At 34.4% G+C, this 26,948-nt stretch overlaps 1 protein-coding gene and 1 non-coding gene across 3 annotated transcripts in view; both read left to right on the forward strand.

Moving 5' to 3' along the window:
- Nucleotides 1–26,075, forward strand: part of KPNA4 (karyopherin subunit alpha 4) — a 55,499-nt gene extending 29,424 nt beyond the window's left edge. For both annotated transcript variants that reach the window (XM_027112887.1, XM_027112897.1), the window contains exons 6-17: nt 1,202–1,297; nt 1,813–1,898; nt 3,751–3,837; nt 5,707–5,876; nt 5,982–6,026; nt 9,068–9,199; nt 12,930–13,058; nt 14,420–14,524; nt 17,675–17,746; nt 19,482–19,644; nt 22,235–22,329; nt 24,003–26,075. In XM_027112887.1, the coding sequence (XP_026968688.1) occupies nt 1,202–1,297; nt 1,813–1,898; nt 3,751–3,837; nt 5,707–5,876; nt 5,982–6,026; nt 9,068–9,199; nt 12,930–13,058; nt 14,420–14,524; nt 17,675–17,746; nt 19,482–19,644; nt 22,235–22,329; nt 24,003–24,101 (1,279 nt within the window). In that variant the 3' untranslated portion in view covers nt 24,102–26,075. The remainder of the gene's footprint in view (nt 1–1,201; nt 1,298–1,812; nt 1,899–3,750; nt 3,838–5,706; nt 5,877–5,981; nt 6,027–9,067; nt 9,200–12,929; nt 13,059–14,419; nt 14,525–17,674; nt 17,747–19,481; nt 19,645–22,234; nt 22,330–24,002) is intronic.
- LOC113624013 (small Cajal body-specific RNA 7) lies at nt 13,268–13,591 on the forward strand. Its single transcript, XR_003434168.1, has one exon.
- Nucleotides 26,076–26,948: the final 873 nt, after the last annotated feature.

The following is a 26,948-nucleotide window of genomic DNA, read 5'->3' on the forward strand; positions in this document are numbered from 1 at the left end:
GGCTGGGCCCGTGAGCCATGGCCGCTGAGCCTGCGCATCCGGGCCCTTGGCCCTAAAAGGGGAGAGGACAAAAAAGAGAAGGGCCGGGGTCCCAAAAAAAAAAAAAAAAAAAAAAGAAAAAGAAAGACTGGGTTTATTTCCTGTGTTGTGCAAAGAATCGTCCATTTATTACAGAAAATACTGTGAAGAAGCATGTGGAATAATTCTTGCTTTGTAAGAAGTTTAGAACCTAATCGGGAAGGCAAAACTATATTAAAAATAGTGATGCTCAACAGCGAATGTAGCCATATGCCGTGTATATATTCTCGGAATTCAGAGAGGGTATTTTGAAAACATTTAACTTGAAAAGGTAGAGTTTGAATAGGCAAAAAAGAGAGCATTCCAAGTGTGGGGAATAGGATTTGAAGGGCCTAGAAATTAGACTGAAATGGTCGGACAGACAACTGACCTGTTGTTGAATTACAGAGAATAAGATTAGTAGATAAATAAGATGGAGCTAGTTTGTGGAGTGTTATAAAAAACTCAGTCAAGGAGTTTACACTGATAGGGTAGTAAATTAGCAGCCATCACTTGGTTTATATAGGGGAATAATCTGATTAAAGTTGCTTAAACATTGTCTTCATATAGTAGTGCAGGGGATTCAATGGGTGAAGATTTGTGTTAGGCCACATTTAGGATTTGTCAGCTAAAATTGCAGTCTGCCATATGTGTAAATGGGCACTAGGTATTGTTTTACTCTCTAAGCTCCGTGAGAGCAAGGATGTGTCTGTCTTATTCACCTTAGTATCTCCAATATCTCTCTGGATATTTTCCTATGTATTGCTGTGTTTATTTCATTTCCTTTAGTTGTTGAGATGAGAATGTTGTTGAGCTTTTATGACCTTTGATTTGGTATATAGAGTAGGATGAAGAACTGGACACTAGTATCAGCTATAAACTTGTACCAGCATCCTATCTGCTTTTGTCCTAACTTAAAAAAAAGTGGTTCATGTCTTACCATTTTTTCCTAATTATTACTAATCTCTGTAAATTTATAAATTAATTTATAATAGAGAAAAGGTTGCATTATGTAAATTTAAAAAGTAGCTTGCAGGGAGAGTATTTGTGCCAAATATTCAGTTTATTGTAATATATCAAATGTGAATTTGAATTTAATTATATGTCATTAAGTTCACAAGGGGTATGTTTATATCTCTTATAGGAAGCTTTTGTCCAGTGATCGAAATCCACCAATTGATGACTTAATAAAATCTGGAATATTGCCTATTTTAGTCCATTGTCTTGAAAGAGATGACAAGTAAGTACATTATTTTAAGAAATAATTTAGGATGTATCCTTTGCAGAAGATAAGATTTTCTCGTAGTTAGTTTGGTCTTTAAAGAAAAAAAAAGGGGGCTATAAGGTGGAGTTGAGAAGCCAAAGTAAAAAACAGTGTAAGGAATGTTTACACCAAGAGAGGAAAGTAAAGACCAAACGGGAACTTGCGAATGATATATTTAACTTTTAAGCTTTGAAAATTGGCAAGAACTAGTTTAGCCAGATAGGTACTTGAGAAAACTGTTCGGGTAATAATGTGCAGGTATCTTAATAAAGAGTTCTTACTAAAAATAAGGACACCTGAGGAGGTTGTATGCTTTTTGTACTGAAGAGATATTTTAAATAGTCATTGGAAGTTTAAAAAAAAGTACTGGGTGCATAGATATTTTGAATAAAAATATGTAATACTTTTAAAATGCTAGGGGGAGGAGTGGTTGGTGGATATTTGGGCCAATGTAGAAATTCCTGCTGTTTAAAATTATTTGTTTTTTGTAGTCCTTCTTTACAGTTTGAAGCTGCATGGGCTTTGACAAACATTGCGTCTGGAACCTCTGAACAAACTCAAGCAGTAGTTCAGTCCAGTAAGTTGGTTATTAAGAGACAAAATTGTGATTTTCAAAAAAAGTTAATTAAAAAACTCAATGCTTTTCCTAAAAGAATAGAGCTATTTATATTATAAAGTAATTAAGTATTTTGAATTCAGTAACAAATAAGGTAGTTGAAATAGGCCAACTCAGGTATGTTACTTTGATCACCTTGTCCCATTGACTGACATTTTCTATTTCCAAAAATTCATTTGATTCTAAATCTGAAAACATTTTGTAATTATAGTAGTAGTTACATTATTGTGTTTATAGGACATTACAGAAATAAAGGTGTTTTTCCTGTTGGCATACTACCTGTTGGACACTGTTAATGAGATGTCCATTATACATTTTAAAGAAATCTTCTTTTATAAAGTGGTCCTACTTTAGAGAATGGCTTGAAATTTTTTTTTCATTGTTATTATAGGATTGGTTGTTTTTTATGTTCCAAGAAATGTAAGTGGGAAATAATTATTGAAAGTAATAACTTGAATTATTTTCATTAGTACTATTTGATTCTTCTACTAAACAAAGAAATTAATAATTTTAAAGAAGGTACTTTCAGAATCCCCTTCAAATATGTAAGCAGTATACTTGTCTAATAAGCCTGTTAAAATCTTAAGCACTGTCAAGATTTTGAAAGGGAACAAAAGTGTTATCCAGTGAGGATTTTATTATATAGACACTTGTATTATAATATTACATAGAAAAGATAATTTCCTTAAATTGTAATAAAACTGATTAATTTTGGGTTCAGGTGATTTTGGGGTTTGGTTTTTTTGGTTTTGCTTTGTATAGTTGACTGTTTAGTTAATTTTATGATCTCAAGACAATGTCTTAATCCCTCTTCTTTTCTCTTTTGTGTTCCTTAAAGATTAGAAAGAGGCTTAGAATTTGTTTTAACACTGCTAGTCTGTCTTAATATACCAAAAGTAATGGATAAATGAATTACTTTTTACTATAAGTAAGCATGATTGATCTACATGTACTCAAATAGCATTTTTCAGAGCAATATCAGAGGGAAGAAAAGAAATAGAAGAATCATTTGTTCAGTGCAGTATTATTCTGTTAAACATCTCTTTGTTTTTCCTTGTGTTAAGCAACAGAATCATTTTCTGATTCAAAAGGTCTCACATGGCACAGGAATCACTGGCCTGGCTAAAGACCCATATGATGTTATTTTAAATTTCTATATTCAAAAGTTATTTTAATAATTGGAGTTTTTTTCAAATTTGAAGCTAATGCTAATCTATAAGGAATTAATTTCTTAAAATTGGAATTAAATCCGGTTTTAACTGTGAATGAAATTTTATCAGCTTAATTTGACATTTGTTGTCTGTGTGTTAAAACTGTCACTTTGATGATGAATAGTCTGCTAGCTGGAAATTTTCCACTACCATTATTCTAATGAAAATCATTTAATGAAGATATATTTTAAATATATATATATATATATATATATATATATATTTTTTTTTTTTTGCTGTACGCGGGGCCTCTCACTGCTGTGGCCTCTCCCGTTGCGGAGCACAGGCTCTGGACGCGCAGACTCAGCGGCCATGGCTCACGGGCCCAGCCGCTCCGCGGCATGTGGGATCTTCCCAGACCGGGGCACGAACCCGTGTCCCCTGTGTCGGCAGGCGGACTCTCAACCACTACGCCACCAGGGAAGCCCTTAAATATATTTTTGATAGGTTTCTTTCTTTTGGGATTTCAGCAAAGAAACAAGTTTGATTTTTGGTTTAGATTATAGTGTTTTTAACCTTTTTCCTTTCAATTTTATTGAAATATAATTGATATATAACAGTATCTTCAAATTTAAATGATAGCTTATATTTTCCTCCTTCAGATGCTGTTCCACTTTTCCTGAGGCTTCTCCATTCACCCCATCAAAATGTCTGTGAGCAAGCAGTGTGGGCATTGGGAAATATCATAGGTTTGTCTAAAACTTGTAATACTAGTCCAACAATCATTGTTATCATGTACTGTGTAATAAAAATGACTACTAGTAGTTGAAAAGAAAAAGCAATTTGCCTTTTTTAGTACTAGTTTTTATGAACTAGTTTACAGAAATTACAGCTGTTTAAAGTATAAACCCATAGTAAACAGAATGAACATTTTTGTTGCTTGTGATACCAGTATATCTCTTTGTATATAGTCAACTCTTAATTATTTGAATAATTATGAAATATGTATGTGATTTAGGTATTTTCCTCTTTCTCCTTTATTATGTTGGTCCATTTTATTCCTCAGCTCTCTTACTATCCTAGGAAATAATAAGAAAAAAGGAGGAGGCAAAACATAAACCAAAATTTTTCTCTAATAGCAGTTCTGAGAAGAATCTAAATTGAAATTTTTTATATCTCTTGTGGATTTTAGTGCAATGAAGTATAGTAATGTTATCCACTGTCATCATGAGGTCATCATCATACATGTGGTATCTGTACCTTATAGGCAGTCTCATTAAATGTTGACCACCATGATTGCCATACCTTCAGGTTTTTTCTGATAAATAATTGTAGGAAGAATAATTAAAGACAATTCCAGTATTTCAAGAATTTGTTTTTTAACTACAACCTAACTTCACCCAAACTCAAAAATTCAAAAATCTGTCCTCCAGTGGAGAATGGAAAAAATCTGCAGTCTGAACTGTATTGTGTACCATGATGTTAAAAGTTATTTTTGCCACAGATTTTTTTATTTTTGCGTAGAAGTAATCAGTTTTGCTCTGATATACCTCCTCTTTATTACCCTTTTGGGGGCCAAGATGGAAGGTAAGGTATGGTTAGTGCTCCACAATTGCGAGTTTTCAAATGGGAGAATTTCCCTATAAACTGTTCTTGGCATATGGTATATTACTGTTAGGAATGCTATCGTTTGTATATCCAGAGTCCCTCACTTTTATACCAAATTGTAGATTTAGAACTATTAGTACAACATCTTGATCTTTGGCTTTTAATTCCAGTGACATTTTAGAATTAATTAGAATACATGGTTGCAAAAAGAACAAGCATTTTATCTTCAGATACCACAGTGCAGGGCAAAGTGTTTTCACTTACGGAATGTAATACTTCAGTGTGGCTTTCATACTACAAATTATAGTGATACTCTAGATAGAGGAAATTAAATTTGGCACTTTTCTCTAGGGCAGTGATTCTCAAACTCTAGCCTGTTATCAAAATTATATTAAGGGCTTGTTAAAACAGAATCCTGGACCCACAGAGTTTCTGTTTCAACAGATTTGGGATAGGGCCCCAAAATCACTATGGGAACCACTGATCTAGGGGTATTGGTTCCCTCTCCCCTGCCTTTTTGAGACATAGTTTCTAAGTGTATAGAGTAATTTATAGTTAATACTCTCTATGCTTTGGTATTAGATCATCAGTATAAATTCTACAAATATTTTCTCTGTAATGGTATTTCAATATATCTCTTTTTATAACGTGAAAGTTTCTTAAACTTAGAGTACCATTGAGAGAGAAGAGAAAAAGCAAGAATTCTGTGTTCACAAAGTACTTTAAAGCCTTACTGAGGCTTTTAGATGGCATAAAAACATTTTAGATGGCATAAAAACATTTTAGGGTGAACAGCATATAAACCTGAATACATGAATAATGCGCAAAAAAATCTTAGTACCTTATCTTGCTTCTCTTGACTCAAAGAACTAGGTTATTATTGTCTAAAACTTTCACATAAAACAAAATAGTGTACTTGGTTCAAATACAGGAAGTAGCATATTGAACCCAGTGCTTTACGTTTTCTGAGTTGCTTATTGTATTGAATTAATAAATCCTTCTTCCTACAGGTGATGGGCCACAGTGTAGAGATTATGTCATAAGTCTTGGAGTTGTGAAACCTTTACTTTCCTTCATAAGTCCATCTATTCCTATAACATTCTTAAGAAATGTTACTTGGGTTATGGTCAACTTATGTCGCCACAAAGACCCACCACCCCCAATGGAAACCATTCAGGAGGTAACAAGTATTTTTGTTTTTGTTTTCCTTTAAAGTAAAGTAGATACCATTATGTGTATGTTTTTATCTGTGTATATTTTAAAATCTATATATTTCTCTCTTCAGATTCTTCCAGCTCTTTGTGTTTTAATTCATCACACAGACGTAAATGTGAGTAAATGCTTCCCGTCATATATTTTTATATGTATATATGGTTAGGGCTTATCCCTATGACACAGGGGAGAAAATGACATTATGTCAGTGCACTCTATCAAATTTTTTCATTTCAGGAGCTGCAATACATAGTTTGGTATTTTATATTTTCTCTGTGTTTACCCATATCACAGTATGTAATTTCAGTGAAGAAATCAAGCCTGTTATTTTGGTCTGGGCAGTAATGTATGTGCATATATTATATATTAGTGTTGTGAAAACTGGCATTGGAAGTTCTTAAAGTTGCCAGTTAGTAATCTCTGTCACTAAGATTTTATCTTTGATTGTTCATGAGCTTCTTATGACAGCTCATTTTGACAGCTGGCCATTGAGAGAACACTTACACCTAGTGGTATTATTTTTCGAAAGGTAAAAAAGAGAAATATTTGTGCCTTTATGCATGGGTTTGTATTCATATACCATTCTTATACCAAACCATGAATATCAGCTGCTCTTTAATTTCATTTTTACTCTATTAATTCATTTATAATGACCTTGGTAATGGCTTCACTTGGTGTAGAGATAATTGAGTATACAAACAAAAAGGAAACAAATCAGTGCAGACTAGATTTTAAACATAATAAATATATCCTACTCATACTAACACAGAGAGCAAAGGAGAAAGCAACTCAGGAAGTATGAATGAGTGGGAAACTGCCATAACTGCTTATAAATTCAGTCTAGCCTTTATTGTGTTAGAAGAGCTAGGAATATAATGGGTAAAAGAAAATCACATGGATAAAACTCATAGTAACAATCAGAACCTTGTGTAGTTCTTTAAAAACACAGTTTGGTATGATCACTGTCTGACAAGCTGCTTCATTCCTTCACAGTTTCTAGGGTATTAATACCCTTTTGCCAGGATCTCTGTAAAGACATGGAGCAAATTAAAGTTAGAATTATACTACATCAAGCAGTGACATAATGTGCTTGATTTATTCATTAGATGAACATGATCTTTGTCCTAAAGATATTTTTTCTAGCTCCAGATAGTCTAGGGTGTTTAAAAAACAAACAAGCAAAAAAACCACACATGTAAACAAATTTTGGTTTTGGCTTATTATAGCCAAATTCTTTTTTTTTTTTTTTTTGCGGTATGCGGGCCTCTCACTGTTTTGGCCTTTCCCATTGCGGAGCACAGGCTCTGGATGCGCAGGCTCAGCGGCCATGGCTCACAAATTCTTTGATTAAATTACAGTTTTTTGTATTTTACTTTTATTAAAAGATTTCCAAGAAAGATTAATCTCAAAGTTTACAACTCTTCTGGAAAACTAGACATCTTGGTTGACCTTATTCAGAGATGTATTGTGTTCTTTCCACTTGTTTACCCCAATCCATTTGAGATTGTAACTGTTTTTCTTGCTCTTGATATATCTTGAATTTCTCAAGCCAGTTTGCATTGTTCTTTTTTAGTAGCATTAGTAATATTGTTTACTAAACAATAATGTTTACTAAAAATGAAATCTTCTTAGGTTAACACTTAGGAGCAAGTTCTTAAATCAGGCCATCAAAGAAATAAAAAAAATAAAATAACGAAACTGCTTCCACAAACCATAAGTGAAACATTGAAATTACACTCTGGTTGTAATTAGTAAACTTATCATAGACTTTGCTGACATAAAAAGTGCATATGAGATCAGGTCTGATTTAAATTATGATTTTGATGTGAGCATACTAATGACATGTTTAGTATTGGGCCTTTTAAAAAAGTATATCTGGATTTTACATACAGTCATGCACAAAGTAACTTGAAGTTTTTTTGCCTATGTCAGCAAATTTTGGCAAAAAAAAAGTTACTTTTGTAAGTTGAAATTTAGTTGTCTCACATATTTTGATACCACTTTATGTGTGTGAATTTTTCATTTGGTGTCTTCTTTTTACGTTAAAAATATCCATAGTGCTTTCTTGAATTTCTGAAAGGAAAAATGGCAAAGTGCTATTTTCTTCTAGGAGCTTCTTGGATGTTTTAAACATATCATTGATTTAGAATTTAACGGTTTCAGACTTCTCTGGTTTGTCTTTTGACACAGAGTTCATATTCCAGAAAAGCTTTCGGAAGTAAAGTTTCAGGCACAATTATTTAATACTGTGTCTTTGTCAATAATTGTATTATTTAGCAGTTTAACAGTTGTTTGTCATTCTTCGTTTTGACCATAACTTCTAATTAGGACTTCACATACAAAGAAAGAAGAAACACAATGGCCTGTTGCACTTTGAAATATAATCATTATAAGTTAATTACAGAGGCTTTTTTTTTTTAAGTACTTTTGGCACCTGATGTAAATTATAGTTTTGTTTGTTTGGTTGGTTTTTTGGGGGTTTTTTGTTTGTTTTTTAAACTAGAACATGTTTTTTGATTATAGATCTCACAAGTTGACCTATGGTTGCTTTTAATGTCTTGATCTGCAGCTGTGGGAGATTCCTATTTGGGAAGTTGCCTCTGGTTTTATAAGGCAAAGCATACTGGTTGGAAAAGATGAAAGTACTATAATCCTAATACTGGAGTATTGGCTTTAGACCTAGCAACATGGTATTGGTGCGAGAACACCTTGAATATATTCATCTAGCCCAGATGCTTTGAACCACCTTGTATGTTGGATACATATACTCTTTCCAACTACATGCGTTTATCACAATGTCCTTGGACCTAGTATCCCTCAATCTGAGCATTCGGGAAAGAGAATGTCTTTTTCTCATATTTTATGTGCTATGTAGTGTGTTTGTATCTTTGTGAGTTAAGAGTGGATACCAATCTGTGAACAAGATCATAATTAACCTAAATATCCTAAATATGGCTAGAAGATAAGATGCACACACTTGATATAGACGTTCATAGATGATGATGCTTAATATAATAGAGAAGATTGATTCCAGTGAATTTAGGTGAGAGAAAAGGGAAGAAAGAAGATAGTAGAACAATCATAGGTTAGTCCATATGGTTAAGAATTTTTGAAATGAGAAAATATTCAAAGACTATTTGAATTCTTTTTATTCATTAGATATTGGTAGATACGGTCTGGGCCCTCTCTTACCTTACTGATGCTGGCAACGAACAGATACAGATGGTAATAGACTCTGGAATAGTCCCTCATTTGGTTCCTCTGCTCAGCCACCAGGAAGTTAAGGTTCAGGTGAGTTTTTTATTGATAAAAGCATGTCACTGTGTGCTTTAAGTGTGACATTTGAACATGGGTAATGTCAATAGTGTAAAGTATTTTTTTAGCCTAATAACAACATATCTGTGATGAAAAGAGTGAGTTATTATATCCCCATTTTAAAGATGGAGAAAATGAGATAGATTACTACAAGAACCTCCTCCTCCCCACCCCCCAAACCCCCCCAAAAAAGCCAAGTTGACTTCTTTGTAAATTACTGATTTCTAACGCAGACCAGGGCAGTTCATATAGCAACTTGGATAGCATCTGAAACAAGTACTGATTATTTTTCCTACTTTTCCTATTTTTCTTCTTCCACTCTCCTGCTCCTTCCCCCACCCCCCTCCCCCCAACAGCTGTCCTTTTTTATTCTCCTTCACTGCACCTGGCAAGTTTAGTTAATGCTTAGCTTCACTGGCACTGTGATAAAGGCTTTGTACTGAAATGTGCTGCTTAGGGGTTTCCTAAATTGTCTTCTCTCAGTTATTTAAAATTTTTTTCTTTAATTTTGTTTTGTTTTATTATTTTAAAATCCTTCCATGTAAATATTTATCCCAAAGAATCTGCATCTAGAAAGAGCCAAAAAAGAGAAGGTGAGAAGTTCACACAAATATTATAAGCAGTAGCTGTCAAACTACGGTGGTAAAGGGAGATGCAGCAAGCAGCAAGCTCTCCCTGTCCTTCTGAGGTAAATAGCATGCTTTAATCTTAGAATGACTAAGAGCCTATAAAGCACAATAATAGCATAAGGAAAACTGTTAACCTGATTCACTATTTCTCAACCATGGCTGGACAATAAAATCAGCAGTGGGAAGCCTAAAGAAAAAAATTAGTGTATTTCCCTTGCTCTACTCCTAGAAATACTGTTTCAGTAAATCTGGATATTTCCTAGAAACCTGGGCTTTAAAAAGCTCTTTAGGTTATATTCATGTACTGTCAAAATGGAGACTCACTGCTATAAAATTTAAAGCACTTTAAAGAAAAGAGGGAACACTTAGCTAAATTCAGAAGAATTGATTATAGAATAAGTTGTCATTTAGGGTTATTTGTGGTTTATTTTAAATATTCCTACTAGATTCTTATGAAGTTTGCATTTCTTAAGTGTGGTACTTATGTCTTGGTATAGGTTTTTGGTTTGCATTTTTTTTTGTTTTTTTCAGAATGCATCTTCAGTTTTAATACTGGACTTTATTGAGAAAATAGGGCTTGGACTTTCACTTGAGCCAGCTCTCAAAGAAAGTTATGTTCTGTACTTTACCTGGTAACTAATAGAGATTTTTAAAAACTTTTTCAACTTTCATGCCATAATTTAGGAACATAGAAAGAATAATGTAATGAACTATGTAGATTTCCTCTATATCTCTACTTCCCCACCAAATTATTTTGATACATATTCCAGATATCTAATCTCACTCAGGTTGCATCTCTAAAAAGTAAGGCTATTTTTTTTAACATATCCACCATACCAATAATTAGAGCACTTTAGGAAACCGTAATGTTAAAATCCAATCAGTATCTGAATTTTACTTATTGCCTCATTTTTTTTTTCACAATTTGACCAAATCAGTATTCAAACAAGGTCAACACATTGCATGTGGTAGCTATGTCTTTATGTTTCTGTTACTCTACAACTTTCTTCTCCTTTTTTTCTTTCCCATGTTAAATTTACTTGTTAAAGAAGCTAGGCCACAACAAAACGTTTTTGAAAGAAGTTGAACAAGACCTAAATTAGTGGAAAGACATCCATGTTCATGGATTGGAAGATTCAGTATTATTAGGATGGCAGTGCTTCCCAAATTTATCTACAGATTAAATGCAATTCCTGTTAAAATCCATATGGAAATGCAATGGACCCAGAAATAACCAAAACAATCTTGAAAAAGAACTAAGTTTGGGGACTTCTCACTTCAAAACTTGACTACAAAGCTAGAGAAAACAAAACTTTGTGATTCTAGCATAAGGATAGACATATTGATCAGTGAAATAGAATCAAGAGTCTAGAAATAAACTTACACATTTTTGATCAATTGATTTTCAACAAGGGTGCCAAGAAAATTCAGTGAGCAAAGAATAGTCTTTTCAGCAAATGGTGCTGAGGCTACTGGATATCCATATGTAAAAGAATGAAGTTGGAACCCTACTTCACACCATATTTTTAAAAAATTAACTCAAAATGAATCAAACAGCTTAATGTCACATTCAGAAGTATAAACCTCTTAGAAGAAAACACAGGCATAAATCTTCATAACCTCAGATTAGGCAGTAGTTTCTTAGATATGACACCACAAGCAACTAAGGAAAAAATAGATAAATTGGACTTCCAAAATTAAAAACTTCTAAGGAATCAAGAAAGTGAAAAGACAACCTACAGAATGGAAGAGAATGTTTGCAAATCATATATATGAAAAGGTATTAGTGTCCAAAATACATAAAGAACTCTTAAAACTCAACAAAAAAAAATGACAACCCAATTTTAATATTTATTTATTTGGTTGTGCTGGGTCTTAGTTGCAGCAAGTGGGCTCCTTAGTTGTGGCATGTGGGCTCTTAGTTGCGGCTCGAGGGCTCCTTAGTTGTGGCATGCGTGTGGGGTCTAGTTCCCGACCAGGGATCAAACCCAGGCCCCCTGCATTGGGAGCGTGGAGTCTTAACCACTGCACCACCAGGGAGGTCCCAGCAACCTAATTTTAAATGGTTTAAAAATTTTAATGTTCTCCAAAGAAGGCATACAGATGGTCCATAAGCACATACGAAGATGTTCAACATCCTTAGTCATTAAGGCAAAGCAAATCAAAGCCACAGTGAAGTACCATTTTATACCCACCAGGATGGTATAATCAAAAAGACAGTAACAAGTGTTGGCAAGGATGTAGAGAAAGTATAATCCTCATACATTGCTGGTAGGAATGTAAAATGGTACGGCCTCTTTGGAATATAGTTTGACAGTACCTGGAAAAGTTAGACGTAGAGTTATTATATGACCCAGCAATTCCATTTCCAGGTATATACCCAAGGGAACTGAAAACATATTCCCACAAAAGCTTTTGTATTATCTTATTTTCTTTATGGCCATAATTACTATCTAAAATTATCCTTCATACTTTCTTGTTTATTGGCTGTTTCCTCTTACAATAATGGAAGCTCCATAGGAGATGGGTTTATGTCTGTCCTATTCACTCCTCTGTTCCTAAATCAGTGTCTGACACAACTTGCTCAAAAAGGATAGGTAGGCATGAATGCATAAAGATATCTTTCATAACCTGGGGCTTCCCTGGTGGCGCAGTGGTTAAGAATCCGCCTGCCAATGCAGGGCACATGGGTTCGAGCCCTGGTGCGGGAAGATCCCACATGCCGCAGAGCAACTAAGCCCGTGCGCCACAACTGCTGAGCCTGCGCTCTAGAGCCCATGAGCCACAACTGCTGAGCCCACATGACACAACTACTGAAGCCCATGCACCTAGAGCCTGCCCTCCGGACAAGAGAAGCCACGGCAGTGAGAAGCCCACGCAGCAATGAAGAGTAGCCCCCGCTCCCTGCAACTAGAGAAAGCCCGCGCACAGCAGTGAAGACCCAATGCAGCCAAAAATAAATAAAACAAATTTATATAAAATATATATATATATCTTTCATAACCTGCCTAACATACCTTTGTGGTAATAAGTGATTCATATAGAACAACATCTCATTAAATCTTTTTATGTTTCAGACAGCAGCACTTCGAGCTGTGGGCAACATTGTTACTGGAACTGATGAGCAAACACAAGTAGTTTTGAACTGTGATGCTCTTTCACACTTCCCCGCACTTCTGACACATCCCAAAGAGAAAATTAATAAAGTAAGTATTTTTAAATACTATTTAATAATTAGCATATAAAGTAGCCATTTTCATTTGCAAAATTAAAGACTCAAGTGTCTTTAATACCGTTTATTAACATAAACTGTCATTTAGACATTAAGAGAAAGTATTTTACTCTTTATGACATGGATTGGTACATGATTTTCCATATATAAAACCGATTGTAAACAGTGCACATTTGGCTCTCTTGGAAATGATGAAATAGAGATAATTGGGTGTTGAATGTTGTATGATTGGAAGATTTTAATACGTAAGTTAAGTAATATAAGTTTAATATTTTTTAGCTATTTGATAGAGTGTGTGTGCATGTGTGTGTGCTTGTGGAGGCTATGAAAAGGGGGCACTGACTGGTGATGCTGACGTTGGAGTGCATCTGAGGCTGTTGTAGAAATACATGGGTTGTTGATTACAACATTGCCGATGATTATAACCCAAGAACAGCTCACCTAAGTAGCCTAGCACCCTAAAATCTCTAACAGGTTCATTAAACGTGATCCTGTGATCTGATCCAAAAGAGCCTACTGCACACTAGGAGTAAAACTTGTTTACTACTTTTTTAAAATAGAGAAAATGTTTCCCTTTAGTAAATTCATATGTTTAATAAGTTTATTAACTTTGGTAAATTATAGCAATATCCTACATAGGACATTAGGCAGATATTTTGTCTTATTTCATTCTGTGTTTTTAGTATGCATTTATGGTCTATGAAAAAAAAAAGACTTGTAATCAACTTGGTAGAAGTAGCACATTGTGGTGTAAAGGGTAGCATAAAAAGATCATTAAGGTAGACCAATAAAGCTGTCAAACATCTGGTTCCACTTTAACTCTTGAGAGAGATGGTGCAATGAATGACTATTACAAATAAGTATACTAAAACAATCCACTATTTCAGTTTTTGTGTCTCCATTATCATGAATAATTGAGAGATTTATCTACTTTGGCTACGACTCAATCAGAACAGAAGAGAGAATAAATAAAGCACGCTATGTGAAGAGGATGCTGAATCTCCTTTACAATTGTTTTAGGATTTGTATTTGTATTGCAGCTCATCAGTTCCTTAGTATTTGTTCAGCCAAGCTTCTTTTGAGTCTTAGTCTTTGGGAACATTGCTTTCAAGAATTTTTTAGAAGGGTTAGTTCATTATAACTTAGACTAGGGTCATTAGCAATTTGTCCAAAGAAAAATATGGAAAGGGGATAGAGGAATTCATATTCCTAAATTTTTTATTATGGAACATACTCCATAAAATCATTTGGACGTTGTAGTGAATGTGCTTTTTCCTAGTTCAGCTGCAGATTTTATTTTTTAATGAGAAATATTGAAAGGATCTTGTTCTACAGGAAGCAGTGTGGTTCCTCTCTAACATCACCGCAGGAAATCAGCAGCAGGTTCAGGCAGTAATTGATGCCAATCTTGTACCAATGATAATACACCTTTTGGATAAGGTAAGAAAGTCATATTGTATGTTCTGTGTAAGAGGAAAAGAATTATATGAATATATATTTTTCTGTTTAATTACAACCTATACAATGGCATGAGTAGTACAGTAAAATAGTATTAATATTAAAACGTTCAAGCATTTTTTATATACAAGAGATAGTTCCTTTTAGAAACCCCTGGCCCTTTTTCTATATCATTCTTTTGTCAAAATTACCATTATCCTGAAGTTTATTAAAAATTCATATTACTACTACTGACTATAAATGCTTACATATTGTACCAAGCACTTTACATATATTACTTTATTTCTTTATTACTGTAACTCTGTGAGGTTAAGAATTATTCCCATTTGACAGATGAAGAAACTATGGTATAGACAAATAAATTGCCCAAGATCAAACAGTGTGCTATTTAATCATACGCCATATCATTGCATGCTTACATTAATGTTTGGGAAAGAGACAGTTTAAAGTGTCCACTCACAGCATGAGGATTTTTTTCTCAACACTGATCTGTTAATTAAAGAGAGGATATCTCGATCTTCTTTTCTTCCATGTTTCCTACAAACTGGTAGTAGAGGCTAATTTCCTATAAACTGGTAGATCGGGTTCAATCATGCACTAATGATTCACATGAGGAGAAACATTCTATCTGTTTGTCCTACATTTAGTGATATTTAGATTAAGTCAGCTCAGATGTTATCAGCCTGTTCCAGCCAATTATTATAAAGTTATTCATCATTCTTTCACATAATGGTTTTTCGGCAGTCATGATGATCATTACCTAGATCACTTATTATACTAGGAACTGCAAAATGATGACTTTGTAATTCTGCCATTCTTTATGTATTAGCCATGATTCTTCAATAAAGAAGAAAAAAGAGCTTTTCCCTATCAACTGTTGGTTTACTCTAAAACATATTTCATATAGGAAAGGCAAGACAAATGTTTGATCCCTGCTCATTATCACTGTTTTTAGAATGACATGGTTCCCTAATGACCTCAAAAGGAGACGAGTGTAAAGTTTTTAGTGTCATTAAGGAAATTATGGATTTACATATGTGTATATTTTTTATATAAGTTTTAGTCCTTTGTAGCTGTTCTTTCTGACGTTCAGGTTGTCCCTGACCAATGGGAACCTCTTAAATTTGGTGCCTGTGTCTTTTTTACATCACTGCAGTAGTTTTTGAGAGCTTCCTACCTTTTGGATGTGATATGATTCCCAGGCTTACCTTGTATATTTCCTGATCTACGCCTGGAATTAACTATTTTCCAGGGTGTCGTGGTTCCTTTTTGTAACAAATGGTATTTAAAGATCATAGTTCAGGTACTAAGGATAATCATTGCTATAAGGTTGTCTTGGTATGTAGGCTTGAATGAACAAAATAGGTGACCTTTTTTTTTTTTAAGAAAGTGAAAAATATGCATATTGTAATTTTATGAACATGAGATTCATAAAAAACAAATCATGAATGAAAGGAAGCTATCAGATATTACTGGGTATTTAAGATAGCAGTGTTTTTATTTTTACTTCTTCGATTTTATATTTTTATCTCTTTTATGCTAGAAATCTTCCAAAAACATGAACATAATTATTTGAGTTATATATTGAGATATATAATATAAAATCTATCAAAATAACAAGACTACATTGACACTAACAACATGATTTCTCCACTTTTGAGATTTCCTTGAGGACTTCTTTGTCTTTAGGATGTATTCCATCAATGGTGTACTTAAAAATAATGTCACTTGAAATAGTTCCTGTTATGTGTGGTTAACATATACAGCTTGATATACAGTTAGGTTATTTCTGTTTGTTTTTTATTTGGGGGAATTACTTTAGGTTTTGTTTTTTATTTTTTTATTTTTGGCCACACTGTGTGGCTTGTGGGATCTTAGTTCGCCAACCAGGGATAGAACCTGGGCCCTCAGCAGTGAGAGCACGGAGTCCTAACCACTGGACCACCAGGGAATTCCCTTGTTTTTTATTTTGTTGTGGTTATATGAAGCATTTATAGTTTCCAAGTAAAAAATATGTACTTTGTTTTCAAGGTATGTACACAGAGGTCTAACTTCTGTTTCTGTCCATTCCTCCCTGTTCTTTCCCTTCCTTTACAGATGATCATTTTTATTAGTTTTTGGTTTATTCGTCTATTGTTTATACTTTAAATATAAGGAAATGCCTATGTAAAGTTTTTTTCCATGTTTTTTTTCAGGTTGTATTTAGGATTACTGGATCTACAAATAGACACATATGTAAATTTGCTATATAATGCCCATCCACCTCTAGAAAGATTGTCCCGTTTTACACTCCTGCCAGTCTCACCAACACATATTTGGGATTTCTCAATCTGATAAATGAGAGTAGATATCCCACTGCAGTTTTTCTTTTTTTGAAGTATAATTGATTTACAATGTTGTGTTAATCCACTTCAGTTTTAATTTTCATTCTTATTTACATATTCTTTTCTTAATACATCCTAAGCATTTTTCCAAGTTGCTAGTCATCTTAACATTAGTGGCTGGTTATTATTTTATTATTTAGATTTGCTATAATTAGTTATTCCTCTGTTGTTTAAGTTGCTTTTACTTTCTGACTCTTATGTGCTGCTAAGACATTATATGGAAAGATACATATTACTTTGTTTTGAATTATTTGCTTGGTAAATTCTGAAAGGTGAGATTACTAAATCATATATATGACTTTTTAAATGAATTTTAAATTTATTTTATCAATTTATATTTGAAAGACAATATATGAGGGTAATGGCTTTATGACAGTGTCATTAATGGTGGGTATTTTCATTTTTAAAACTTTATGTGTTTAAAAGGATACCTTACCCTGACATTTCTTTGATTAAAGTACAATTGTATATTTCCTTTTTTTTTTGACTGATTTTATTTTATCATTGACTTCATTTAATCTGATATTACTGAACAGCAATATCAAGTCAATTTGTTGCCGGTAAAGTTCACAAAAAGGAATCTCCATTTGTTTAGGGTAATTTGAGTTCAAAGCCTTATCTGTATTATATGTATATAGAAAGGCTAGAAGAAAACCTAGGGGAATAAGCAGTTGAAAAATCATTTCAGAAAACACCTTTTCCAGTTTACCCTATATTGCAATTTGTATTCTTTACTTTGCTTTTACAGGGAGATTTTGGCACTCAGAAAGAAGCTGCATGGGCCATAAGTAACTTAACAATTAGCGGAAGGAAAGATCAAGTAAGTTCAGCTCTTATTTATTTCTCAAAACTGATAAAATAACAGTACCAATAATTCTAAGATTTAGATTTTAGTAAATCATAATTTAAGATAATAGCAAGATAACAGGCATTCTGTGATACATAAAAGTGTCACCTTGACTTCCTTTAGTTATATTTCGTAGATGTGAAGTGTTTTCTTTCTTGGCCTACAAGAATTTTCTAATCCGTGGTAAGATGAAGCACTTACGGTCAGGGTTGTTTTTTTTGTTTTTTAACAGTGTTAAGAAAAAAACAAGACTTTTTAGGTTAATAGGGCAGAATGAAACTGCCTCACAGATTCTCCTTACAAATGAACAACAACAAAAATTATCTGGCAGCAAATCAAACAAGGAACTAAACTCAGCCAAAAAGCTGGGACTAAGAACTAGGGTGAACAATGTGAGGTGCCTAGGGCATAAAATATAAAGAGGCACTTACTCTCACAGTTGTGCAGGTGACAAAGCTTAACATTATGCCAACTGGCGAAAGAAAATGAGTTTTAAAGGTCCCAGATATGGGGGACTTCCCTGGTGGTCCAGTGGTAAAGAATCCTCCTTACAATGTAGGGGACATGTGTTCGATGCACTACAGCTACACGATGTAGTTGCACTACAACTACTGAGCTCATGTACCTCAATTAGAGAGCCTGCTGCAAACTCTGAGCCCGCGCGCTCTGGAACGCGTGCGCCACAACTAGAGAAGAGAAAACCCACATACTGCAGCTAAGACCCGCGCAGCCAAAACTAAATTAAAAAAAAAAAAAGTCCCAGATATGTTTCACAGACAAGTGAAAAAGGATGAATTTGGAGCTGATAATTGTCACAAATAAGGTATAGGCTGGTGGTGACCAGTGAATTCACTCAAATATGAATACAGAGTAGAATATAAATACAATACATGGAAATAACTAAATAGAAAAATGATAGAATAATATTTTGCAAATTTTATGGAACCAATAGAATAGCAGATTGAGAGGTGGCCAGGTATATATGAGTGCTAAATGTTATAGCAAAGAGAGGATGCTCTCAAATTGAACAATTATAGTTTTAAAAAAATAATCATCCAGCCTCTCAACTGATTTCATAATTTCTTAATGTTAGAAAGGATCTCTGAAGGAAGTACTCCTTATGGCAAAGAAATGTGTCATATGAACTTGAGTGATTCCTTCATTTTCACTTTAGTTTTTTTTCTAAGTTCATGTAAAATTAACATACTACATTAAAAAGAAAAGGTTAGATTAATGTAGTCTAACTTATCATGTGAGAGGTGAGGTCATATTTCCATATTCAAGATTTTAAAGTCAAAATTATTACAGTGAGGACTTCCCTGGTGGTGCTGTGGTTAAGAATCCGCCTGCCAATGCAGGGGACGTGGATTCGAGCCCTGGTCCGGGAAGATCCCACATACCACGGAGCAGCTAAGCCTGTGCGCCACAACTACTGAGCCTGTGCTCTAGAGCCCATGAGCCACAACTACTGAGTCCGGGTGCTACAACTACTGAAGCCCACGTGCCTAGAGCCCATGCTCCACAACAAGAGAAGCCCACACACCGCAACTAGAGAAAGCCTGCATGCAGCAACGAAGACCCAACGCAGCTAGCTAGCTAGATAGATAGTAATGAAAATTAAAAAAAAAAAATTATTCCAGTGAGATAATAGGGTGCACGCATGAAGTTCACTTAACACTTATCATATCATGGTATTTTCATTCTTCAGGTGGCCTACCTAATCCAACAAAATGTTATCCCACCTTTTTGCAATTTGCTGACTGTAAAAGATGCACAAGTTGTGCAAGTAGTACTCGATGGACTAAGTAATATATTAAAAATGGCTGAAGATGAGGCAGAAACCATAGCCAATCTTATAGAAGAATGTGGAGGTAAGTTTATTATAAGCTATTGATATTATTCCACATTTTAATGTTCTTTTTGTAACTACTTTTATTTTCTAACTAATACAGCACTTCTGTATTTTTCTGTCTTAGATAATCAAGTAATAGAATAAAGTAAATAGTGTATTCTATATGTACAGTGCTGCTCAGCTTCTTGCATATGCTTAGGTAACTGAATTGTTGCCATATATTGAACAGGCACTGTGCTAAGGTACTGGGAAGACGGTGGTAAACAAGACACAGTCCTTTCCCTCAAGGCATGTAGTCTAGTCGTGGAGATAAATATGAACTGATTTAATGTGCTAATTACCCTAATAGAAATGTACAACAAAAGGAAATACCCTAATCCATCCTGGAAGAAGCAGGAAGTGACACCTGAGCTGGATTTTGAGAGATGAATAAGGATTAATAAAGTAAAAAGGGATGAAAGGTGTTCCAGGCAGAAATAACACCATGAGCAAAGTCTGAGGTGAGAAATAGCATTCAGCAAATTATAAGTAGTTTAGTGTTGCTGAATCACAAAATATGAGATAGAAACTGCCAAAAGACAAGGCTGCAGACTTAGCCATTGACCAGGCCCCTGCAGTCTTAGAAGCTTTGTAGCACAGCAGATACTTTAGGGCAGTAGTTCCCAAATCTGGCAGTGTACCAGAGCCACCAGGAAGATAAACAACATGTCTTAGCTTTCAACCCTTAGGATTAACATGTAGACAGAACATGGAAGTCTCAGATATGGCTGTGGAATAACATGTAAATGTTATCAACCTGAATAAGCATAAAAGTAAAGATCTTTCTGATGGAAGTTGAGAAGTAAATGAAAGGAGGGAGAGGTAACTAGGAGTAGGAGAACCAGTATCTTCAGCTTCCTTAGTAGAGTTCAGAGGCTTGAAAATTAATAAGAAGTAAGTATTTTTAAAGTTATTAAAGTGACAAATAGAACAGCAACAAAAAATGCATAACTATCAAGTTGGGAACAGGACATGGGGAATACTGTTAGGGAAATAATTAGAAAGGGAGTACCAGAAAAATTAAAAGCAGGAATTGTTAAAAATTTTTCCTACTTGTATGTTTTTTTCTTTTACCATATAAACATTTTAATTATTAAAAATTTATTTTTATATATTAAAATAAAAATATAGATCTTGAGCATTGCCTACTTCACTGGAGGCGAGCCCTAGGAATATGTATCTTATAAACTTCTCAAAGGATTCTGCTGTAGGGTATGACAAGCCATTGGAAGATTTTACCTAGTGAATTGATGTATTTAAATGGAGCCATGGATATGAGGGGAATGGAACCATTTAGAGACAAGCAGGAAACCACCTAGGTGGTTTCTATGTATTGTGTTGAGGCCACAATAAATGAAGGCAGTGATAATAGAGAAAAGGGGGAGATGACAAGATTCAAGAAATGGATAGACTTTAAGGTTTTTGAGATTTGATTATAGAGTATTGAGGGTAAGGGGAATTTATTAGTCTGTCTCTCAGATTTCAAACTGTTGTTGATTATCACCAATAAGAATACAGTATAATAAACAGCGTAAATGAAGAATGGCAAAGAACAAATTGTGTTTTGGATAGTTTGAGTTTTAGATACCTGTTGAAATATCCTTGTGGAATTATCATACATGTTTAAGATTTTCAACATCTGAAGCTCAGAAAAGAAATGAAGCCATAGAGTTATAAGTCCTCAGCCTATATGTAGTAGTTAAACTTTTTCATGGAAGGGCCCCATAAAGAGAATGTGAAAAGTGAGAAACATGCCCATAACAACTTCCTCCACTTAAAGAATAGATAAAGGAAGAACACTCATGAAAGGGCAATTTCACTTTAATTCAGAGGCCTTAAAAGTAATTATTACTCCTGTAAAGCAAAACAATATCCAGTTTGCATATCAATAGGTTAAGTTAATATATTCTGCCTATGATTTAATAAATTTATTAATATTTACAGGGAAAATTCCCTTTTCCCCTGAAATACTGTGGTTGATCTTGATCATTTTTCATTATACTTGAATAGCTGTCTTAACATTCATATTTATTAATCACGAGTACTTAAAAGTTCTTTTCCTAAATGCTCACTAGAAAAACTTGGCAGATGCTACAAAGTAGAAGGAATTTGCTTTTAACTTTTTTTTTCCTTGCATCTTTGGGGATGTGTGTGTGTTTTTGGCCATGCCACATGGCTTGTGGGATCTCAGTTCCCCGACCAGGGATTGAATCCGGGCCCACACAGCAGTGAAAGCCCAGAGTCCTAACCACCTGGCCACCAGGGATCTCCCAGCTTTTAACTTTTAACAAAGCAATTTTACATGTTATTACTCTTTATAAACACTGATGTGTATAGTTATTCTGCTGAGTAGATGTCCCATTGCTTATGTTTATATGTAATTAGATACTCAGATAATTTTTAAAAGATAAATATGCTATATCTTTGTGCATAAAACCTTTTTATTTATAAGATTCACCTTTAGAATAAATTCCTCAAAATTGGACTTTGTGTTCCCAAGATTATTGTAACTTTTTTTGTCACTGCTTTTTAAATATTACCATTATTTCACTTCATAAAATTTCTTACAGGACTGGAGAAAATTGAACAACTTCAAAATCATGAAAATGAAGACATCTACAAATTGGCCTATGAGATCATTGATCAGTTCTTCTCTTCAGATGATGTATTTAATAATTTTATAATTTTCTTAGTTTTATGTATAAGCATAAGTCTGGATGAAATGTAAGCTAGGACATATATGTATGTATTTGGGGGGAATGGAATTGAAATAGATATATGACAGTAATGTTACTTATTTCAGAAGTACAAATATTTGAGTATTTTAAAGTCCTTCAAGGTATTAAAAAGTAGTACTAGCTGTAATGGCAAAAAAGAAAAAAAAAAAGAATTTTTGACAGTGGATAAATCAGGCTTTATTTTCCCTTGATGTCTTTATAAACAAAACAGTGAAGCCTAGTAGTATATCCTATAATAAATCCATTATGACAATAATTAATCTGTATTTGAATATATTGTCACTGTTATTTTTAGTTGGTCACCAAAAACTAATACAAAGATAAATAGATAAAATGAAAAAAATTATCAAGAAATATAATTATTTCTTATAATAATATATATATTACTATATAATGTAAGGTATAGTCCAGAAGAGTATCTTCGGATTGTCAGTATATGGTAATTGAAATTAAAGAATTATTTTTAGTATCACCTCTTTGGGAAAGTTAAATCTAAAATTAAAGCAGTTGTTTCTTAGAAAATTATAGTGATTATAGATAGAACCACCAGTGGATCTCTTGAATTATTTTCTCAACTTTTCAAAAAAAAATGGAATGTTATTAAATATTTTGTTAAGCATGCATGATTTGAACATTAACTTGACAAGGACAATACTAAAGAAGAATTACAGATTATCAAGCTAAGTCCTATTTAAAATATAATAGTAGTTGAAAAGTATACTTTTTTAAAGGTAGTTTTTGTCACATGTCTTAAAGTTGGGTTTTTAGAAGTCCTAATTGATAATTAGGTATACATAAAGCCTTATGATTTCTGATACTTCAACGTGCAGGTCTTGTTTACTCTGTTGCATCATGAAAAGAATAATAAAGATGATGTGCCTATTTATAGGAACTACACTATAGGTGCATAATTTTGTGGAATTTCAACGTTTAGATATAAAGCATATAGAAAGAATATTATACGTTTTTAGCAGAGCTATTATTTTACTACTTTAAGCTCAAAAGTCATTTGTCTCCAATTGCTATTAAGAGATAAAGCAAAGAATACACTTACTCTCCAAAAGTGGTAGCATTACAGTGAGTATACTCTGAGATGTAGGACCATTTCCAATGTATTACTTCTCTTTCATTCTTTCAGAAGATATACGTTTTGCATATTCTCTTAAGTTTCCTCTCTTTTTGGCATCTCTTAAGAAAAAGCCTTTATAAAGTGTTTCAGGTTTCTAAAGGGGTGGTAGGACAGTGTTGGCACCCATCATCTCCCATACTTTTTTTTTTTTTAATTTATTAATTTATTTATTTTTGGCTGTGTTGGGTCTTTGTTACGGTGTGGGGGCTTCTCATTGCGGTGGCTTCTCTTGTTGTGGAGCACGGGCTCTAGAGCGCAGGCTCAGTAGTTGTGGCGCATGGGCTTAGTTGCTCTGCGGCATGTGGGATCTTCCGGGACCAGGGCTCAAACCCGTGTCCCCTGCATTGGCAGGTGGATTCTTAGCCACTGCGTCACCAGGGAAGCCCTCCCATGCTTTTTAAATGGAAATAGTACTACAATGCTATTTTTTTTTAAACTAATTATCACCTTCTTTTTCCTTTTTTCCCTTAGATTGATGAAGATCCTAGTCTTGTTCCAGAGGCAATACAAGGTGGAACATTTGGTTTCAATTCATCTGCCAATGTACCAACAGAAGGGTTCCAGTTTTAGAAAGATGTTGTGGAAGTTAGGTACAATGCAGCACTGAGATATATATATATATACACATATATATAAAAAGGTTTGATCCATCAAGCTTGGCTCATGGGATCTGCTGCTGCATTAAATCGGGAAAGAAAATGTGAAGATTTCATTTGGAATCACGGAAAATGCCCAAATGAGGTCACGATGGCGAGTGGGTGCGAGTGAGAATGAGTGGCAAAATGTAATGAAAACTTTACATGAATGCTTATTTAGGTTGTTCAGAGTAAAAGGGCTACAGGTCACAGATATTCAGTGCCTGAGGAGGAACATTGACATTATATCCGCTGAGGAGAAAGTGCAGTAATGTCATCTTCAAGCCTTATAAGCATAAAAGAGAATAGGATGCCCATATAAGTCAAAGGAAAATGAGCCCAGGCCTTGCTATGAAGCAGTGTGTGAATGGACAATGTTGAATGAATGTCTGGCTCAGTGATAGAGAGCCAGGTTCATCTTTGAAATCTAGGGCTCTTCATTCATGAAGCAGACTCCTAGTCCTGGAGTGACTGTGTACGAGAGTATGGTTGTGGTGCTGTATGTGAACGCATGCAAGCTTGATTTGCCTTCAGGGGGCTGATAACAAACCTAGTAAATCATCAAAGTGAGATCATAAGTGTTACTGTACACTGGACATGAAAACAAAGACCAGTTCAGCAGCAGACATTGGTGTACTCTGCAGCCTGTGTTTTCTATTTCCCTTCTTCCCTTTTCCCACCCCTCCTTTTTTTTCCCCCTCTTTTTTTTTTTTGGGTTTTTTTTTTTTTTTTTAGTTTTTTTTTTGTTTGTTTGTTTGGTTTTTTTTTGTGGGGTTTTTGTTTTGTTTTTAGTTTTTATTTACTTTACCTAGTATGGCTTTTTAGTTGCTTCTCAAGTCAGAAAACTTTCAGGAAGGTTTCCCTGTGCATTTGCACCAGATGAATGTTTGATGCTATGAAAAGCTTTCCATATCATCAAAACTAATTTGTGTAGATTTTTGCATGAAAAAAAACCATAAATTTCCCTCAAAATAGACTGTGTTGCAGTACACAAGTTACCATAATAGTATAAAACAGTAAAATGTGCTTTAAAAAGCCATCCTTTTCATTTTCAGAGATAACATAAAGATCTTTGCATGAGGTAAATCTACAGCCTAGTTCATTTTTAGATTTTGTTGAGTCCTGTAAAGAAGAAGAAGAAAAAAGTTTCAGTTGTGGTAGAATACCGTGCTGTGTTTAAATGTTACTTGTTTTCAAACTTTGTTTTCTATGAAAATGATATGGAAACTTCTAAAATGGAATTTGGTGCATATGTACTGCTGAATAAAGACCGATGAAGAGGTTTGAGTAGATGTACAAATCAAGTAATGGTTTGAACACCTTTAATAATATGCCTAATCTGTTCAATCGTTTTAGAATCTTTTTATCTTAGATGTAGGCAGCCATGAACAATCTATTTTGAGCCACTTTAGGGAGAAAACTTTGTATTTTTAAAACTTGCATAAAAGTTATGCAAGTGGTTTTTATAAATTGGAATAATGCCTCAGTTTCGAGGTTATGCACACTAAATTAAATGTGACATAAATTAATTTGTACAAAAAGAACTCTTTATAAGGTGGCTCATTGTAGGAAATCCTGTGCCTTCCCCTTTGAGCACAAGTGTTGCATGAACAACAGTTTGCTATAAGAAACATACCAGATTAGCCACCATTAGCATCTATATCTACTTTGTGTTTAAAAATCAACTGGTAATTCTGAAACACTGTAGAATGGATAAAAATTATTTTGTGATCATAACTCTTTGTTGAACTAGAGTATTTTTGCAGCATTCCTTGTCATCAGAAACATGGTTAAAGTTTAAAACTAGAAGCAGCAGAAAACTAGCTTGTAAAATTTATCCAAGTAGAGTGCAGGCTAGGCTGTCTTGGGGAGATAAACATTAAAACTCAAAGCAATGTTTTACATGGGGCGTGTGTGTGTGCTGTGTGGATTTTTTCATATATTAGTGTAAAGTTAGAGTAACTCAGTGGCTTATGTTTGCTTGTCTTTCATAAGCTTTTGATATAGACCCAACATTACAGAAGAAATTTCTTAAGTTATTTAATTTCGGTATAGACGTATGAATATTCTAACTGACTGAATTTGTTCAGGTGACACCATCTTTGCTTCTACTTTCTCCCTGTCCAAACCAAGCTTTTGACCTTCCTTCACCCCTCCAGCAAAATGGACTGAGAGAGACAACTTGAGCTATATTTTAAGTATTTCTGTAACTACAACATATGGTTCCAAATAGATTGCATACAAAGCATGGTTTTTACAAATGGCTTAAGTTACCAGAAGGTGAACATAATAGTACTTTGCATAATTCATGTTTCTTAGTAAACAAAAACCTGGTTCAAAGTAAGCCAGTGAGGTTATAATAGGCCAAGTGATTTTATAGAATAATTTTCTTACAGATGCAGGACTCATGGCAGCTTGCTTATTCAAGGCCTGCAGGAGAATCTGATCTCAGAGAAGGCCCTAAGCTCTCTTTTAAAGGGCTCGCCTGATTAAATCAGGCCCACCCATTATAATCTCCCTTTTTTTTTTTTTTTGCGGTATGCGGACCTCTCACTGTTGTGGCCTCTCCCGTTGCGGAGCACAGGCTCCGGACGCGCAGGCTCAGCGGCCACGGCTCATGGGCCTGGCCGTTTCGCGGCATGTGGGATCTTCCTGGACCGGGGCACGAACCCGTGTCCCCTGCATTGGCAGGCGGACTCTCAACCACTGCGCCACCAGGGAAGCCCTATAATCTCCCTTTTGATTGACCCAAAGCCAAACTGATTAGTACCTTAATTATACC

Source organism: Aethalodelphis obliquidens, unplaced genomic scaffold, assembly GCF_003676395.1.
Source record: "Aethalodelphis obliquidens isolate GAN/ISIS:26980383/991018 unplaced genomic scaffold, ASM367639v1 scaffold1, whole genome shotgun sequence".
Taxonomy (NCBI): domain Eukaryota; kingdom Metazoa; phylum Chordata; class Mammalia; order Artiodactyla; family Delphinidae; genus Aethalodelphis; species Aethalodelphis obliquidens.